The sequence below is a fragment of the Humulus lupulus genome, chromosome 2 (genome assembly GCF_963169125.1).
Source record: "Humulus lupulus chromosome 2, drHumLupu1.1, whole genome shotgun sequence".
Taxonomy (NCBI): Eukaryota; Viridiplantae; Streptophyta; class Magnoliopsida; order Rosales; family Cannabaceae; genus Humulus; species Humulus lupulus.
The window spans coordinates 240,843,290-240,863,575 of NC_084794.1; the positions used below are offsets into that span (position 1 = coordinate 240,843,290).

The 20,286-nt window shown below is 29.9% G+C and overlaps 1 protein-coding gene across 1 annotated transcript; it reads right to left on the reverse strand.

The window, feature by feature from the left end:
• Positions 1 to 271: 271 nt before the first annotated feature.
• LOC133819116 (type IV inositol polyphosphate 5-phosphatase 6-like) lies at positions 272 to 5,861 on the reverse strand. The gene is made up of 13 exons (XM_062252284.1): positions 4,841 to 5,861; positions 4,637 to 4,721; positions 4,174 to 4,242; positions 3,977 to 4,061; positions 3,742 to 3,846; positions 2,760 to 3,645; positions 2,457 to 2,650; positions 2,157 to 2,265; positions 1,924 to 2,072; positions 1,550 to 1,816; positions 1,094 to 1,174; positions 775 to 979; positions 272 to 675 (listed from the first exon to the last, which is right to left on the reverse strand). The coding sequence occupies exons 1-10, from the start codon at positions 4,868 to 4,870 to the stop codon at positions 1,594 to 1,596; spliced, it is 1,935 nt and encodes a 644-aa protein (XP_062108268.1). The 5' UTR covers positions 4,871 to 5,861; the 3' UTR covers positions 272 to 675; positions 775 to 979; positions 1,094 to 1,174; positions 1,550 to 1,593.
• Between the last annotated feature and the right edge of the window lie 14,425 nt (positions 5,862 to 20,286).

Consider the following 20,286-nt stretch of genomic DNA (forward strand, 5'->3'; position numbering starts at 1 on the left):
TAACGATATACTAAGCAAACAGCAAAAGACAAATTCAGACATATGCATATGTACACCAGTACACCACACCACACCACCACTCTCCAAAAGACCAGTCTCTCTCAAAATCACGTCTTTTCTTCCATTTTCATTTTCATTTTCATTCTTTTTCTTTTTTATTATTTATTACCTGCCAAAACTGTAAAACTGTCTCATGCTTTTGCTTCTTCTTCTTCTTTATTTTACAGCAACCATAATCAACAACCCAAAAAAAGAAGTGAAAACCAGAAGTGGGGAACAGTTTAAATGAATAATAATAAAGGAAAAAAATACCAACATTTTTCAGTACATTAATCATTTGAAACAACAGGAGAGAGAGTAAGAGGGTGTTCAGATTTTTCTATCATGAACTTCATCTTCTTTGTAAATATATCCTTTTTTTTTTGTCATTACTTTTTGGTATCTGGGTACTCTCTTCAAATATTTCCTTAGCATTTGAAAACAGAAAAAGAACAAGTATACAAATGATTATTTTGACCAAACTTTTCAACTTGGCTTGGTCTCACATAACAGACATATATAGATAGATAGATAGACACATATATATTTCCATGAACAAATAATGAATAGTGAATCAAACAAAATCTTCTTCTTCTCCTCTTGGCATGAAGTGTTCCTGATTGGATTAGTTTCATCCTGCAAAAATAATAAAAAACCTCTTAATCATAAGCACATATTATATGGGCTTTAATCATATATTAGAAGTAAGCCAAAACACTTCAATAAAAAAAGTACCTAATCATTTGAGTAGGACATGAGCAAAAACACTTGTAAGTAACTTTGAGATATGTCAGAAAGGCTGTTCAGAAAGGCTGTGTGTCTGTCAAATGGGTTACCTAATTATTCTCCGTACTGAAATCGGATTTTTTTTTTCTTTTTTTTTTCTGGGATGATTAAATGTACAATATAACATTATAGTTAGAGAAGACCAAATTAACACCTGCCAAAGAAAGAATACGAAAGAGTTAAAACAAAACAAAGAAACAAAGGGCACCAACAGCAGAACCGAGAAAGGTAAAACTAGAAAAAGAGAAAAAGAGAAGAGCTTATATACCTTTTTCGGTTTGTGGGCAACGGAATGTCTCCATCGCCCTTGAGATGAATAATAATATAATTCAACAAAGTGATTCCAAGCCTGCTCATGTGGACCAAAATCAATGGTTAGAAAGGGTAGTGGAACAAGCAAGACATCTTTGTTGCTTGTGGAGTTTTTTTCTTCTTACTCTTCTTTCTTGATTACATAAAGTGAACATACAAGATACTTTTTTTTATACATATAGATTCTGTCTTAGAGGTGGGTTTTTACAGATTCTAGCAATATCCATTTCCTAATTGTATATTGTGAAAGCTATTGCCTAAAATGCTTAAAAAGGTCCTAATTGGCCATATTGATTGAAGATGCATATGGACTTGATTTAGAAAAATGGATTTGAAAGATCACAAACTTGTGCATGTGGGTAGCACTGTGTATACGACCTTTTGTGCAGAGAGAGAGAGAGAGAGAGCATACTTGGATGTATATTCAACGTGGGCCAAAATTCTGGTTGTCATCTTTTAGAAAAAGCTAAGTTCAGTATATCCATGTGAATATGGAAGCAGCTCCTCCACCTCAATCCTGGAACTAGAGCAGCTCATGCTTTTCTTCAATCGGTTATGGCTGGAAACAACCTCAGCCCAAAACATGCCATAAACTGGTCTGTGATCTGAAAACCGAGATTCTCCACGGACATATGATAACTGATGTAGCCCTTCTCCATGCCACAAAATTCGATCACACCTGTCATAAACAAAGAAAAAACGTAATCAGCATTGTGCCTAATGTGTCAAGTCATTCAATACTTCACAATTCCAATCTGAGATATGTGATAAGTGAGAAGATTTTACCAAGCAGGTGTCCGCCGTTTCTCTTTTGGATGCTGATCATCCCCTGCATATCTGTCTGAATTAGTAGAATACTTGTATGTTGGGGGAAAGTAAATCTTCCCTTCACTCCATCCTGCAAAAACACGGCCGCGTCTTTGCTCTATCCTTAACTGCACATGGAAACATTGAGTTAGAAAACAAAAAATAATGATGGGAAGAGCTGGGAAGTATGTTTTGCGGATTTAGAATTATGCCTGGTCTCTCTCTAACAATGCCCTCCAATTCTGCATCTCAACTAAGGCCTTTGCAGAGCGGTAAGAGAGCGCAATTCGATAGTTAAGATCTCCAAGCCAAATGACTCGACTGCATAAGAAAGAAATGGAATATAGAATTAGAAAATGAAGAAAATCTTGAGTGCAAGATGAAATTAACTAAGAAGAATCAAAGTTATTTTACATCCATGCTTAGTCTCCATAATATCTCTCTTACAGTTCTATTTAAATCTGTACTCCATGAGTACTATTTCATTGATAGTTGATGAGGAAGGAACTTACTCATGCTCCAGGATAGTCTCTGGAGACTTCTCATCGCCTGAGCTATGGACCCGAGGAAACCTTGTCTTTCTAAGGATCTCCATGACATCAGAATTTCTTCTTAGTTCATCACCCTCCTTCTCTCCAGAGGTTAAATGACTACAAACAAAGCAAAAGGTTGTCTGGTGCAGTGACATGCTGATTGAAATAGATCCCTGCAAGTTCGAAAAGAAAATCATGACTATTTAATTATCAAAGATTTTCAGGGCCAAAATAAAAATAGTAAAACTTTCAAGAAAAGAGTCATTATTAGTTAATTAATACCTTGTTTCCGAGGTAACCCATTAATCCTCTTCCCACACAAGATACTTTCATGTTTCGAACATGATCCCTTAATTCACTCCTCACCCAAACTGTGAGAAATATTCCAACCATTTGTTTACTTGCAACTAAGCAGTATCTTGAATGCCCTCTTTTTCTATATCCATCATCATTAGATGCAGATCCACCATAGCCATAGGACATTGGGGAATGTAACACAGTACTTGGTGAATCACCAGCTCCATTGTCATCATCAGATGAACCCCATCTGGAGTAGTCACTTGGCCTGGAATAGTCACTTGGCCGATGACCCCATCTGTAACTAGATTCAAAGTCACTTGGCCTATGACTGTAATCACTTGGTCTGTGACTGTAATCACTTGGCCTGTGGCTGAAATCACTTGGCCTGTGGCTGAAATCACTTGGCCTGTGGCTATAATCACTTGGCCTGTGGCTGAAATCACTTGGCCTGTGGCTATAATCGCTCGGCCTGTGGCTGTAATCGCTCGGCCTGTGGCTGTAATCGCTCGGCCTGTGGCTGTAATCGCTCGGCCTGTGGCCAAAGATCACCCTATCACAGACACTGAACCGGCGATCAAGTCGTGGTTGTGGGATTGATGAATCACTTTCCATTCTCCAACTGTTAGTTGTTTGGAATGAACGGCGATGAAAGAAAGATGAGTTTTTCTGCCTTGCTGATCCCTCAAAATCTGCATCTTGCTCTACAACAGGCTGTGGAATTGGAGATGGTGTATAGCAGCCACTCCCCCCACTGGTCCCAGGAAGATTGTTAAGAGTTTTCCGGATAAGAGCAAGCCATTTCTTAGCAGGACCATTGTCTTCCGCACCAAGAACATTACCAGCATTTAGTGGAACTATCTCCTGAAATCTGGAAGAGATAAAAGCAAACATTAAAATCTATAACATGTTTAGAATATTTTCTTAAAATTAAGAGAAAAGATTTATACAGACAGTCTAGTCATACCCAAGAACATAAATGTCAGCAGGAGGTGCAGCATGAAGCCATTCATCTAGATTTAAGTTATTTGGTGGAGATCTTCCAGCCACATTCCAAGTAGCAACAAAAATGCTGCTCCCAAAATTGAAAAGAAGAAGAAAAAAATCAGCTCAAAATGAGTTTTTTTCCAAGGATTCTTCTAAAACAAAACATGATTAAAGGAATGAAAGACATAAACATGAAGAGAAAGCGGATTACACACCTATGGTTTTGCACATCAAAAATTCGAGGATGATCAAGATTCATTCTAGTTCGCCGGACCTGCTCAGTGCTCTTGGTAAATTTCTCTGAGCATTGCAAAAAGAATGAATATGAGCAACCTAAGTTTGAGATGATATATACTTTTTGTGCATCTACATTATCCCATTGTGGTAGTTCTTAAAAAAGGATTAAGCTAACCTGTCTTGCTCTTTTTGATTGTGCGGGGCTCCCTCTCAGAGAAGCTAGTCCTGTATTCAACATCACCTCCTGAAAGAAAAAGAAGAAAAAAAATCATTAGTACACCAATTCTACCTCCGGATAGATGTCAATAAAAATTAAATAGAAAAATAGTCTTGATTTGGTTGATTGGTGAGGAAATTTTCATTACTGTAGAAGAATGTAAAATTAGAGTAAAGGGAAATTTTAAATGCTCAATCTTTGTCAGTAGCTGAGAATTTTGGGATACAAGAACAAGAGAAGAACAGCTAAAGTTCAGAATTTGGCATTTCACATACTTGGAAGTACAGAAGAAAAACAAAAATTGCCATCAAAATAAGCTCCCCCGTTGAAATGGGAAGCTCAGAAAACAAATTTTACTTTCATATTCAATTAATTGATCACAAAGAAGAGGAAATTCAGAGATAAGAGCTAAAAGAACAACCTCCATAAACATCATCAGCCTGAAACTCCTCATTCTTGCTCTTGATGTTGAACCACTTTCTGACCATTTTCTTTGACCATGAGAGCTAAACCAAACAACAAACAAAGAATCAATCAACCATTTCTCAAAATCCAAGGGAACCTACAAAGAAATTGGGAAAGTTTTCATCTGAAAGAATTTAAATCTTAAGAAAAAATAATAAACCTTGCTTTTCTTGGAACTCCCATCTCTCATTGTTTCTCTTTTACCTCATACAGCTCAAGTCCTAGTATTATTTGCAAGATTTGGGAACTTGGGTTTTGCTCAGAATCCTCCAAAAAAAACTTCAGATAATCAAATATTACAGCTTCATATACCAAAGAATTTCAACCCTTCTCCAAATTCTTGGTTCACCTTCACCACTTTGATAGAACTTCTTCAGAATGAGAACAAGTCTCACTTCTCAGCACAACCTTTTTTCTATTTTTAGTTGTTATCAGGACTCAAACACTCAAAAACTTGGCTCCAAAACTCTGAAAGAAGAGCAAATAAGAAATGGGGTTTGCTTGTTCGGGTATTTGGGTTTGGTTTGTGGAGTGTGTCTATAGGTAGCTTAGCTATAGCCTCGGTTAATAATAAACTAAAGTGTTGGCCTAACAGACCCAAAACCGGAAAATATGAAGCCAACGATGACTAGAAAGAAAGAGAAAGAGAGACTATACTTTAATGCGTGGAAGTAAGATTAGATTCTAAATAGAACAAGACAATGCGGCAGACATAGAGAAAGAGAGAAAGAAAGAGAGAGAGAGAGAGAGAGAGATAAAGAGAGTTCCTTTCTTCTCTCTCTTGAAAAAACAAACGGCCTCGTTCTCAGTAAACACAACAGAGCAAAGTATGTTTCAAGTGGCAAGCAAGCAAGCAAACCAGGAAAACAAAATTAAAAAAATATGTAACAAATAATAATAAAGTATTGATTTTGAACAGTGGAAAGCGCGAGAGAGAGAAGATCAAGTCTTGGGTAGTTTTTCTTTTTTTTTTTTTTTTATTAAAAAAGAAATTTTTTACTCAAAGCTCAAGACAGAGCCAGCATGATGGGGCAACGGGCATGTCGTTTAGCTTTAACTGATGAACTCTAAACGACTCAGTCAGCTGAACAAAGCCTGCCCCGGTCAGCAAAGTGAAGAGAAGCTTTGAGATCTAGTATGGTGTCGTTCTCCTCATTTTGGACTACAACAAAGTAAAAAAAAAAAAGCAAAATAAATAAATAAAAATGTAAAAAGATAAAGGGAATGGATGTGTTGTAGTCGTTGGTAGTAGTACTATGTTGAGTTTTTTCTTTTTCTTTTTATATATTTATAAATAATTGTTTATTTGGTTCTTTTGCTGAGGACTGAGCCGCAGGGAAAAGAATGTTTGGAGGAGAAGGCAATAGTATATATGTATAGACAAAAAGAAATATATCATGCTTCTCCTCTTGCATGGACTTTTTGGTTTTTGTGAAATTATTAGATTTTTTTTTTTGGGTTTTGTGAAGAAACAAATCCCCCCCCCAAAAACTTCATTTTTGTCTTTTTAGTCCTTACCCACAATTGATTTTGTGGAGCATTGTGCATGTATATATATAAATATATATTTTGTTCATAAATGAAATGAACACAAATCAAAATAATTTGGAACCAATATAAACGTTCATAAATGAAATGAACACCAATTGTGATAGTTTAGTCTGTGACTGATAATAGTCACTTTTGTCATTGTTTTGGTTCTAATCCTTATTCTTGCATTAAGATGTCTTAAGGTTTTTATTTTTCTTTAGTAAGTTTGTGAATCCATCAATTTGTCTTATGAAAGAAAGACGAACTTAACGAGTTCACCGTTATCATTTATCTATTTGTGGGGCTCGAATTTTATCAATTTAAGTAGTTTTTCATCTTCAATAGTTTGGTTAGCTTGTTTGAGTGATCTTTTACTGAGATCTATAATTACTCTTTCATTTTTTCCAACCAATATTAAACTTGCTTCACCATTAATAGAGCTTCCATTTTCCCTAAAAGATTTGTTGTTGATTACTAAGCAATTGTTTCATAAGATGAGCTTTTCTTTTAGCTCAAACTTTGGTCATGGGTCCTTCAAAACAAGGTCACTTGCCACTTTTGCGTATTGGGGTCCCTCTTCTTTTGACGGCTATAGTTCTTAGAAGCTACCAACTTTAAAGGTGGGGGTGCTCTATACCTCCTCGATCTATTCTCTAGACATTAATATGAATTTTGGACTTGGAAGAGATGAGCTTCTCCCCCTTTAAAGGGTACCTTTAGATTTTTTATGGGTAGGTAAATCTTATTAGGTAACACCCCAAAAGAAAGAAAAAAATGTAGTTCAATTCCCATTCCAAGTTCCTAGTTTGATGTGCCCCGCCGTCCACGCCGGCTCATCTATGCCCATTCTCCTCTAATGTCCAACAAATCCCTACACAAAACCCGCATTTTGGTTTTAATGCTCTCTTAGCTCTCTCTCAAGTCTCAAGCCAAGTGGGAAAGTGTTAAGTTGACTGATCTTGATCTTGAGCGTATTTATAGTCTTATATACCCCATCTAAGGGGCTGGCTTGTTCTATTTTGGACTATTCCTTGTCACACTACTCATCATTAATTATAGGCCTAGCTTTAGAAAGCCAATACTTAGAGCCGAACTTTATATTATTATATATTAATAGAGGTAACGGCGGAAACATTCCTAGTTGGGTTATCATCAAATCTTTTCCACGTTATTCTTAATGGGAATCCTTAACACTTCATTAGCTCCCACTCTCCACTAACCAAACCGAGTGTGGTTTTAACTAGCATCATAACAAATTGGTCCCTACTAGAGATAGTAATGAGGTCTTCTTGTCCCATGTATATAAACATGTCATCAAATCTTATCATCATTTCTTTTCTTTATTATAATATTAATCTCAATCAATAATATATATTCCCTTCACTTTTCTTTTAAATTTCTTCATATTCCAACACTAACCCTATTCTTGTTTTTGGCTTCTTATTATTATGGAAGTAATGGGGATGAAACAAAAAATTTGAATCTTTATTAAAGATATATTTTCTCTTGTTGAGATTTAATGAATGGAGTACAAGTATATTATTAGTACATTATTTAATAGGAAGAGATGTTTGACATATATTGACCTATAATTCTTATATTAACAGTAATAATAAGAATAATTAATAGGAAGAGATGTTTCACATATATTGACCTATAATTTTTATATTACAATAATAAGAATAATTAAAGTGATGGGAAATTATGAGGTATAAAAAGCTCAAAAGATGTTAGACCAATTAGTAGGCCTAGTCTATAAATATGTATATTGAGTGGTCTTCCATTTTATCAAATATTTTCTCATATATTATAGTAAAAATCATGTATTAATGAAATGATGAGGTTGGTTTTTGTATGAATTTTAGAACAACATGGGTTTGTTTTTGCTTCCTCTATGGTTGTGGGTCTTTGGGAATGATTTAAAGCCAAGAGAAGAAAAAGTAGGCATTCAATAATAATCAAAGGAACTTATAAAGTGAAGAATTGTATCAAAGAGAGAGCGATGGACCATATTTGGTAATTAGATATTTAAAGTGCAAAAGAAGAGGCCCCACATTTTCAAATATATTCTTCAACTTGATGAAGCATTTTCAAGTATGGTATCTCATGGCCATTATGGAAAAAGGGTAGTTTGGATGAGTATCAATTAATTGTTTGTGTATATCATGGCCTTATTGTGAGGAAGAGAAAAAGGCATTACTATAGCTAGAGTGTACTCCTTATCCATTAAATTTTTTTAGTTAATAATTGGAGAAACCTTAGCCAAAATAAAACCCCAAAAGTTTGTGCTTTTAATTGAAGATTCATCTATTATTGATGTAAAATTAGAATTTTACCTAAGTGGATTTTGGAAATTATAATGGAAGTAAGTTATTGGCTAAAAAATGGACAACATGTATATGATTTATGACTACTCATCAATATTTAAAAATATAATTTAATTATAAAACATTTGAAATATATAATATAGAGTAAATTGTTATTAAAATACCTAATGTTTTCAAAATGTTGCACTTTTATACTCAATCTTTTTCGGCAATAAATCTTCAAAATATTACACTTTTATACTCAATCTTTTTTCGGCAGTAAATCTTCAAAATGTTTCACTTTTATACTCAAACTTTTTTTGTAGTAAATATACTGAATGTTTTTAAAATATTGCACTTGTATACCTATTTTTTATTATTATTTTGAAAAATAATAAGAAAGTGAAAGAAAAATATAAGATTTTAATTATATTTTAAGTTTTAAATTATTTCCACTTCCTTATTCTTTCTCAAAATAATAAAAAAATTATTTAAGATTTTAAAATTAATCAAAATAATTATAACTTATATTTTTTATTTACTTTTTTAAAAAAACTTATATTTTAAACTGATGGAAAAATATTTTTTATTTATTTCAAATCATTTTTTTTATTCATTTTAATAAAATATTTATTAATTTTTTATTTAAAATAATTATTTTGAGGAATAATAAAAAAGAGAAAATAACTAAAAATTTTAAAAATAATTAAAAAGCCATATTTTTTTCTTAATTTTTTTATTATTTGTCAAAATAGTAAAAAAATATATATAAAAGTACAACATTTTAAAGAAATTAAGTATATTTACCACACACAAAATTGAGTATAAAAATGCAACATTTTACAAATATTAAGTATTTTATCCATAATTTACTCTATAATATATAATTCTTACTATTTTTTGAACCAATTTGTATTGATCATATTTTGTCTTTTTATAATTAAGTAATTATTGTGGCCACTTTATTATTAATATATTTATATAACAAAAATTAAATAATACTAGAGATGTTATGGATCAATATTTACATTCTTTTTTTTTATATCGTAAAAATTATTATACTATAACAAACTTGATGCTATTGTTTTCAAAATATTAATAAATTTATTAATTTGTTCAATTTTTAACCCAAAAAATATATTATATTTAAACATATACAATTATTCATGACAACTATTATCACCTCACTAAATTTGTACAAAACACAACCAAAATAAAGTCAACATTTTTATTGTGGCAAGATCTCAACGATTATTTAATCATAATATATTACAAAGAGATAAATCCCAAAATTAAGTTCATGAGAAAATTTGCATAAAATCATGGCATAAACAACCACAATTAAGTTCATAAGAAACTTTGTACAAATAAACCATGGCACAAACAAATATTTTTCTTTATACTTAAGCTTCATATACACTATTAAATATTAATAATGATAGTAAATTTATTTAATTTATCAGGGTCTCACATATTTTGGTAAAAATTAATATTCCAGTAACAATACTCTTTAGAAGTAGTTTGTAATTAACTGAGAAATAAAGGCAATAAATAATTAAGAGATGAATTAGATGGCCTCTCACCCACATGACATGCACTAATAATTACATCATTAAATACTTGGCCATGGTAATTTTATTTATATAATTTATTAATTATTTTTATTAAATTTGTGTCATTATCGTATAAATTTTAAATAAATAAACAATTTTATATATAAAATAATCTTTGGTAAGAGAAAGTACGTGCTTTGAGATAGCTAATCCCACCATTTTTTTTCTGATTTCTAACTAATCCAGCTCCGGCCATGGCATTTGTTTCTGGATGTGGATTGAGCATTTTGTTGATGACATAAACATATTAAATGAAAAAATAAACCAAAATATTGTTTATGATTTTTTTAAATATACATAATATAATAACTGTTTTAAACATAAATGATCATTTTTTAATAAAAATTAAGATTATGTATTATATATTATTATAATGATATTTTATAATATTTAAATTTATATTGATATAATTATTAAATATCAAATTTTGTATTAAAAATTATAATAATAATAATAATAATAATATGTTATAATATTTAAATTTATATTAATATAATTAGTAAAAAGTTAGAATAATATTTTATCATAATAATATTTTATAACATTTAAATTTATATTAATATAGTTATTAAATATTTAGTGTTGCATTATATATTATTATAACAATAATATTTTATAATATTTGAATTTAAATTTATATTAATATAATTATTATAATAATAATATTTTATAATATTTAAATTTATATTCATATAATTAACAAATAATTATTTTTAAGTTAATTTTAAAATATATTCCGATAAATATTTAGAATATCACGCTTACAAACCGTTAAAAAAAATTGTTATTTATACACATTCTATGAAGAAGAGATATATCCTTTAATTATATCTCCATATATCCCAATAATATTTATAATTATAATCAATAATTATAATATGGCACATCTTGTTGGATTAATTCAATCCACAATCAATTTGGTTTTCATTACAACTAGTGACTTTTCCAGTCATACATCATCATTTTTATGATGACATATAATACAAACTTCTTTAATTAATACATATATATATATTTATATTCAGAATCTGAATATAATAGATTTAGTCCAACTCGTTAGGTGATTCATGAAAACGACACTCAAAATCAAAATTGCCCTTCATAATTTGAGGTCCTACTTCTACCATTGCACCACTAATATATATACACAGATATACATTATACGTATGTATATATATTTATATATATATATATATATATAATCAACACCTGGACTCATCATTTTCCAGTGGAAATAATACTTAGCCTTGAAAAATTTATAAGTTGAAACCTAATTGCCATCAAGTGGTAGGTATCTATGGGTACACCACGTTCTTGGATTCAAATGTTGCATTATGAACAGAATATATATATATATATATGCATATGATTCTGATTTTATATATACTTATATGTTTTCATATGGGTATCTAGCTAACATCTTGGTCTTGAATGGTTGACTTTTGAGACCATATCGAGTGGCCTAAAATCACATCCCAATCGCTTCCAATTTAAAAACAAAATGATTCTTTTGCTTAATAATAATATATGTTAATTCTCTCGGGTCATATTTTGTCCTCTCATATTCCGTCGGTTTATCCTTTGATGATTTTAACTACATATATATATGAAGTTAACTGTAATAACTGATAAATTCTTTGACCATATAATCATTTCTTTATTAACTTCAAGGAAGATCATGACTACTTCGACTCTTAAGAAACAAATTAGCTCAATAATATTACGTACTTTTTTTCACTATTGTGAATAAAATGTTACACTACAATACTAAATTATATTTGGTGCGATCAGAAAGATAAAAACCGAATGCGACACAAGTATATAATATATATATATACTAGGTAGAAGTAATTTGGTTTAATTTTAAAATTATAAATATTGTTTAAAATTTTAATAAAAACTTATTCATATTTTTGTTAAAATATATATATATATATAATAGAATAAATTATAGTTTTATAATATATATAAATATTTATATTAATAATCTCTACATATATAACATCTAAACATAACGTTAATATAAATATATATATATTTACATGGCTACATAATATATATATATATATATAATACAATAATATTTAAAAAGAAATTAATAATAAAATAAAAATAGAAAAAGTCATAGGATAGACACTAATATTCATGCATCAACTATTTTTACTTTATAATGTATTTCGCAGTATCTTTTGGTGAATTTGATGAATAAAAAAAAAGCTCCAGCTACTTGATAAAAAACAAACTATCACACAAATTTATAAGATAAAAAAAATGATATGTATGCATTTATTATTTTTAAATAAATATGATTTAATTATTTAAATTATCATAAAATATCTTTAAAATGCCATATTTTAATTAATTAATTTATTTATTTTTGTTTAAGTTTATGTTTGTTCTAGTTTTTGAATTTGGCATTGACAACAAAAGATTATATGTTATATGTTTAATATATTAATAAGTTTAAGTTTAATTAAATTTTTATTTAAGTTATAAAATGTATGGTTTTATTATTTTAAATAATCATAATTGTAAAATATCTCAAAAATATCATATTTTAATTTGTTTAATTATTTATTTAAATTTAAGTAATGTTTATAATCTATCGTTAAATATAAGAATATTCCATTAAAGTTAACAGAAAAAAATAAAATACCGTTAAAACCAAGAATTTCCATTTTTTACACACTTTTTATACATAATAGATATTTAGTAGTTAATTAAACACATGCATTTATATATATATATATGTTACTATTATATCATATAAATATATATAGAAGATTTTTTAATGGTTACTACCCATATATAAGTACTAATAATTATAATAATGTGGCAATATAGTGACTTGATATAGCAAGTCACCAATAAGTAAAGATTTGTTTTCTATATTAATTTCGAATTTTCATATATAATATTTAAATAATATTTTTTTAATTCTTTAATTTAATAAATATGTCACCGTCATGTAATCAGATAGTCTTTCCAAAAATTTAAAAAAATCAAAATTTATTTTAAAAAATATTAATTAATAACTATAAATATATAGTTAATTGATGTTAATCTAATTAGTAATATTAAAGTAATCATTAATGGGTAGTATCATTTAAAGCGTACCAAATATATATATATATAGGGGAATTCTCCTATAGGGGCTTCACTTTAAGCCCTGCCGGTAGGGCTCTCAGTGTTTACAACCCGTGAACAGTTTTTGGCGCGATTTTTTTTATGACTGTATATATTGTAGCTATTTAGAGCATCCTGCAGATTTTCAGAAAATTCCGAATAGTTTACAGTATCGAAAACTAGGTTCAAACATGTTGTTGCACGCGTGACTAATTTTTTTTATGTGCGTGGAAAACATGTTTGAACCTAGTTTTCGGTACTGTAAACTATATGGAATTTTCTGAAAATTTGCAGGATGCTCTAAATAGCTACAATATACACGATCATAAAAAAAATTGTGCCAAAAATTGTTCACGGATCAAGAAACACTGAGAGCCCTACCGATAAAGCTTAAATAAAGTCCTATAAAAAAAATTGTCTAATATATAAAATGTATTTTGGGAGAATAACGGCGGTTTCATGCATCCAAGTTGTTCCCAATAAAATGATATAATTATTACCAAATTAAATGAGGAGGTAACTTTAGTCAAAAGCAAGCAAAAGTTAAGAAAGAATTATCCTCCTCGTGAATTATTTTTCCACGTAATATAGTACAAAGAGATCTCTTGTCCTCTAAAGATGATGACCGACCATTATTTTAACCCCATTAATTATATTCTATACCATCCCAAACACCCAATTATTAATTGTAATCTAATTAACAAACAGAATATTGCCTTATTATTAAAGTAATTGCATAGTTAATAATCCATATATATCTCTTCTATATAAAAAGGTATATAGATGTCGAAAAAATTTTATTTTAATTTTTTTTAAATTTTAACCGAATTTTTTTATATTTAACGGTAGATTGTAAATATGATTTAAACTTAAATAAAATTAAATAAATAATTAATTAAAATAAGATATTTCTAAGATATTTTACAATAATAATTATTTTAAAATAATAAAATTTAATTAAACTTAAATTTAATATTATATTAAACATATAATATACATAATCTTTTTTTTTACTGCCAAAATAAAAAAGTAGAAGAAACATAAATTTAAACAAAAATAAATTAATTAATTAAAATATGATATTTTAAAGATATTTTATGATAATTTAAATAATTAAATCATATTTATTTAAAAATAATAAAGACATACATATTATTTTTTTATCTTATAAATTTGTGTGATAGTTTATTTTTTATCAAGTGATTGGAGCTTTTTTTCTTCATCAAATTCACTAAAGAACATTGTGAGATACATTACAAACTAAAAATAATTTATGCATGTATACTGATATCTACACTATTACTTTTTCTATTATTATTTTGTTTATATTATTAATTTCTTTTTAAATATTATTGTATTTTATATATATATCTTATAGCGATATAAATATATATTTATATATTGTGTTTAGATGTCATATATCTAAATATTATTTATATAAAATTGTAATTTATTCTACTATATATATATTTTTAAATAATAGTCCACAAGTTTTTATTAAAATTTAAAACTAAACAAATTGACCTAATGTATATATAAATATATATATATATATAGTCAATAAAAATAACAATCATAAAAGAATTCAAAGGAGATTTGGATTTGATGCCCTTTTTCTTTTTGTTTCCCAAAACAACCCATATTCTCTATTGTGAATCTGAGCCCTAATATTAAAAATCTTGATTTACGAGGCAGTCAAAGATACAACCCAATATTTTAATTTTTTTTTTCTTCTTTTATATTCCTTCTTTTGTTCTTTCTTTATTTCTATCTTTGCTTTGCTTTGCTTTATTAGCTTTAAGACCCATCAGCAATTTTATTTATTTATTTTATATTTTTTTTATAAAACTATTTATGAGGTGTACTCATGTAGCCAATCCAAGACAGGGTTTTGGTTCCCCTTTAGATTTTCAAAATGGGACAAAACTTTACTCACATGTCATTATCTTGGGCATCTATACCACAACCAACAAAGCTCATTCTACACTATATTGACAAAATATACCACTGATAAAGACTTATCTTACTCTTAAAACACGCATATATACATATATATATATAACCCTTTTTTTCATTTTATTTTTCTTCCAAAACCAAAGGAACAGAACTTTGTCTTTGTCTTTTTTTGAGCTTAATAGTAATTATACTGAAGTAGTACTAATAATATCATAGGCATGCGTATGTGTTATATATAGTACTATTACTGAACCATAATATTATGCTCTTCTGTTTTTAGCAAAACACACATACATTTATATGTATATATAGTGTACTGTAGTTTTTTTTGGGATAGAGATATCACTTATAACTGTAGATTTACCTGCCTCATGATGATGTTATATTACCGAGCCCACAATATATTCTTATTAATTAATGGAAATTTAAACCATAAAGGCTGTAATTATTAGCAGAGCAATAAATGTTCAGCTTTTTTTTTTATATATATAACAATTTGTAACTTGGGTTCATTTGTGAATAATATAATCAGATGATGCATGTACTATTTCTATCTATCTATCTATCTTGTAATTGTTCCCTTTTTACATTCTTTGTATGAAAAATGTATAAGCATATATGCGAAACTTTTTTGCGGTGTAGTTATTATTATTTTTTTGAAGTGAAATGTTTGGTTAATTTGTTTTTATGTCTGCTAACTGTTAAGCATTCCAGGAGCCACTCCTCTTATGATAAATAAATCCCAAAAATAAAAAATCTAATGGTTATGTTCAGATCTCAAAATTTGTACATATATATAAATAGGACCACTGCTCTAAATCTGATAATCTGAAGTTGCTTTGACCAAAAATACTACCCTCAAAAGAAAGACAAAAAAAATTTACAGGAAAAAAATAAAAACAACCCTGACTCAAAAAAATAAGTACAAGACATTATTCTCTTCTAAATAATTGGCATAAATATTATAAATTATAAACTTGTAAATTCCCACTTCTTATATGTTTGAAGAAAAAATGGATAAAAAAATCCCACTTTCTATATGTAGTATATATAATAAGCCTTGTCACTTTCCACATGAAATAATGCATGGCGCGGAAGCATATTAAGAGAGATGTATCTATATATACATATAAGAATGTTTGATTTTCACTACAATTTATCAAATATATATATCATTAGTCCAACGCCTATGAAGTTTGACTACTAAAATGTCATGTACTCAATATCAAGTTATCAAACTACACTATACTATAGTTCTATCAACAATAATTAATTTCAATTTCCTTTTAGGACTATATATGCATTTAATTAATCCCATCTAGGTCTAAATATTGTATTTTATTTCCTATTAATGAAAAACATGAAAAAAGATAGATAAACACTTTGAAGGGCTAATGATATGCCAGTGTGTCTACCCATGTACAATGTGAGGATCCCTTTATTTAAGTGGGTACTATAAAAAAATTTAGGGTTGGCCTTTGGCCGGGGTCATATATATATATAGTTGAATAATATTATAGATCAATACGTACTACCCTCTATAACTCTAATAAATCTAATAAATGCTTATTATATATATATATATATATCAAATCAAGATCTCGTCAAGTATAAATTTGGACGTGGATGTGAAAACATAATGAGTTCCACAAACGTAATGTTATAAGAGGCAAAATGGGCACAATGAAGGGCCACTTAGCTTTCATTGCATTATTAGACAGTTGTGGTATTCATCCAATTTTGTGTTTTTTTTTTTCTTAAGTTGTTTTTTCAAAGCATTACATATCACTCCCTCCCTGGCCTTATTGTAATGCCAATCAAAATCATGAGGTGCTCACTTATTTTAGTGTCGTTATCCTTTATGTGGGAGCCCTAGCTAGCTAGATAAATAGCTCCTAGGTATATTTGTTATACATTGGAACACTCACTATTATTATTCTTCTTATTATTATTATTATTATTTAATTCATTTTCATTCATACAAGTTCCTAGTACTACACTTTTATTTAATATATATACTTATATAATTGAGACATTAATATATATTAGGACCCAACGTCTAGTTTTTGTTGGTAAGAACTAAAGGATAGAATACTATATGCTATAAATAATAAACACAAGATAATTCTGGTACTACGAATTAATAACTTATGCCTTCCTTTTGCTAAATAGACAAGATAATTATGAGATTACTTTAACTATGGCCACCTTATATATTATACTAAGCGTGTAGGCTTCAATTCTTGTGGCTTGGTTTAAAATGAAATTGTTCCAAGCTCAACTTGTATGTAACACATAATTTAGAACTCTGAGCTTAACATTTTTATGTGAAGAACTATATAACTAGTTTTCAAGATAAGAAATTTTACTTTTAGTATAAATTTATTCTCTCTCTCATTGAGTTTATATTTTATTTTTACTAATATTAAATTATTTAATTTTTTTCATGAATATCAGTCAAACTATTCAAATTTGAGTTGTGTTATTTTGCATCTATTATTGAGTTAGTTTTAATAACATGTGTGGGCTAACAAATTAAGACAATTATATTTGAGATAATATTCTAAGTTGGGCTAACTAAGTGATCTAATTAAAGGAGCCTAATTAAACATCTTATACATACAAGCTTTGTAATATGTAATACCCAATAGTAAACCTAATTAGGGTTAATGGGGTTCTAATTAGATTACTATATAAAGAATGCTACAGGATTTGGTACCCAAGGCTAATCTCTCTTCACCTCTCATCCTCTATTCCCATTAATTGAGTGAGACCCATAGAGAGAGAAGATTAGTCTGTAGAAGACCATAAACTCATAATCCTTCTCATATCCAACATCATGGAATCAGTTATGTCTTGTGAATTGCTATGTAATCTTGATAATCTGACATAAGTTTAGATTTGTGCATATTCAGATTTAGTTCCAACAAGTGGTATCAGAGCCTTGCTTTATGTTAGATTATTAGGATTGATCATATTGGTTGTGATTATTGAATTTGATGTTTATACACATGATTTAAGTTTATTTCATAAATCCATATGGTTTAGGGTTTTGATTCAAAATATGTATATTTTCCTTAATCATGATTATATGATTGTTGTTGGATTAAATAAATATTATGGTATGTATAATATGCTTCAATTTCGTCAATATATGTATGTTGACCCAGATTTTGGCCAACTGACACGGGGTCAGAATATGCTTGATGTGAATGAATGTGTTGACAAGAATCGAATGGAAAAAAGTAAAAAGAACACGATATTTTATAGTGGTTCGGCCCCAGGATCTGGTAATGACCTACGTCCACTTAGATTGTTATTGATATAAGAATCAAAGGAGTGATCAAAGAAAAAGGGTTCAATGAGTTTCACTAACCTCTCAAGAACAATACAATATTCCAAGGAGAATTATTCTAGTCTCAAATAATCCAAAAGCCAAAAGTCCCTCCCTTGAGCTATCTTTTTCTATTTATAGGCTCAAGTAGGATTACACGATTTTGTTGCCAATATTCTCTCCTAAATTATCGGATACTCAGGAGATTGTGTGAGTTAAATTCGGGATTTATAAAGATCTTTATAGTAATATTACATTGTATGCGGAAGCTGCGACCAGACTGGTCGCAGGTAAGACTAGGCTGCTAACTGTTTCTAATACGTCTTCTGGTCAATGTACTAACAGCGCTTTTCCAGGTGTCAGCCACGTGTCCAGGGATCACTTGCCACGTCATCAATGCCAATTTTTTGGATAACATTTCCCCCCCAAGTTTATTTGTTACGAACAATAAATAAACTTTTGAGCGAACGACCCTTCGGTAACCTCACCATGCGTGTCAGAACCCTTCGTGTGTCCTTGAAAAAATCAACCTACTCCTGTCTAATCACGACTTTTTGGTTCCCCAGTAATAATTAGACGGCTATTCTGCTTCCCCATACTTCGAAAAAGGGAAACTGATGATTACACATTTTTAATGCCACAGACAAACTTATATAACATCTCTGAAGCCTTCCTTTTCTTTTTACGCACGCCACTACTCACTCCAGAAACCCTAAAACCAGAGCTCTTGTCTTCTCCCAGAGACCGTTCTTCTGAAATTTCAAGATTCAACCCGAGAGCACTCCGACTTCCGAAGACTCTTTACCATTCTTAACGATCTTCTTTCCAGTAAGTCTTCGGATCTTTATGTTTTGTATTTTCATAATGCATGCTTCTGTATGTTGACTGTTTGAGTTCATCTGCTTCTGGTTTGAGATGCTTGTGAGTAGAATGTCTTGTAGGCAAAAAAGGTTACGAGTTAGTTTAATAGTCGGGATCATGCTTTTAGGACGTAAAATCGAAGTAAAAATTCGATCTTTAGGCTAGTTGCAAAATAGGTTTTTCCCGCCCTAAGGGGAGTTGAAAAAGCTTTTTTGAAAACCTTTTTACTTTCACCCTTTGATCCGTTTCTCAAACTGTTCGTGTGGAAAAATTTAGCTTTTTGTTAGAATGTTGTTGTATAAAAGCTTAACTTTTATACTCGACCAGCGCCATTCTAAAAAGCCTTTAAAAATTCTCTATCCTCACCTCCCCATTCTTCTGTTTGCAGACTTTGATGCTAGATTTTTGGGGAGGTGAACGACCCATCGACAACGACCTTCTCGCCCAGCTGCTCGAAGGCGAAGAACAACCGACTGACCGAATCCACGAGATTCCCTTTTCTCGGTCCTCGTCCAGACCCCGTCCTTCTCCTCCTCAAATGGCTCGTTCCAAATCCGTAGGCAAGAAAAGACCTGAATCCGACGATAGTCCAAACCCTCCTGCCCAGCCTGATTCGCAGGCTAGGGTTCCCTCGACCAGTGGTCGAGACAATCCTGTTCCTGACCCTAACATCCAAATTAGAGCTCGCCCTCACCATCAGAATCTGCCTGATGTCGAGTGGTATATCTCCCCGACCAGCGTAGTGACCCCTCAGATGGCTGCTAACTATTTCAGGAAGTATCCTCTCACTGGGGTTACCATTAGGATTCCTGCCGCAGACCAAAGGGCTAACCTCCCCGGAGGTATATACAGCGCTTGGTCTCGGTATCACATAGAGGCA

Coding starts and splice junctions, on each gene's coding strand:
- LOC133819116 (XM_062252284.1), bottom strand. CDS start 4,870: ATGAGAGATGGGAGTTCCAAGAAAAGCAAG. Junction 4,243..4,636: donor GGCTGATGATGTTTATGGAG/GTTGTTCTTTTA, acceptor TTTTTCTTTCAG/GAGGTGATGTTGAATACAGG. Junction 2,266..2,456: donor GAGACTATCCTGGAGCATGA/GTAAGTTCCTTC, acceptor TTTCTTATGCAG/TCGAGTCATTTGGCTTGGAG.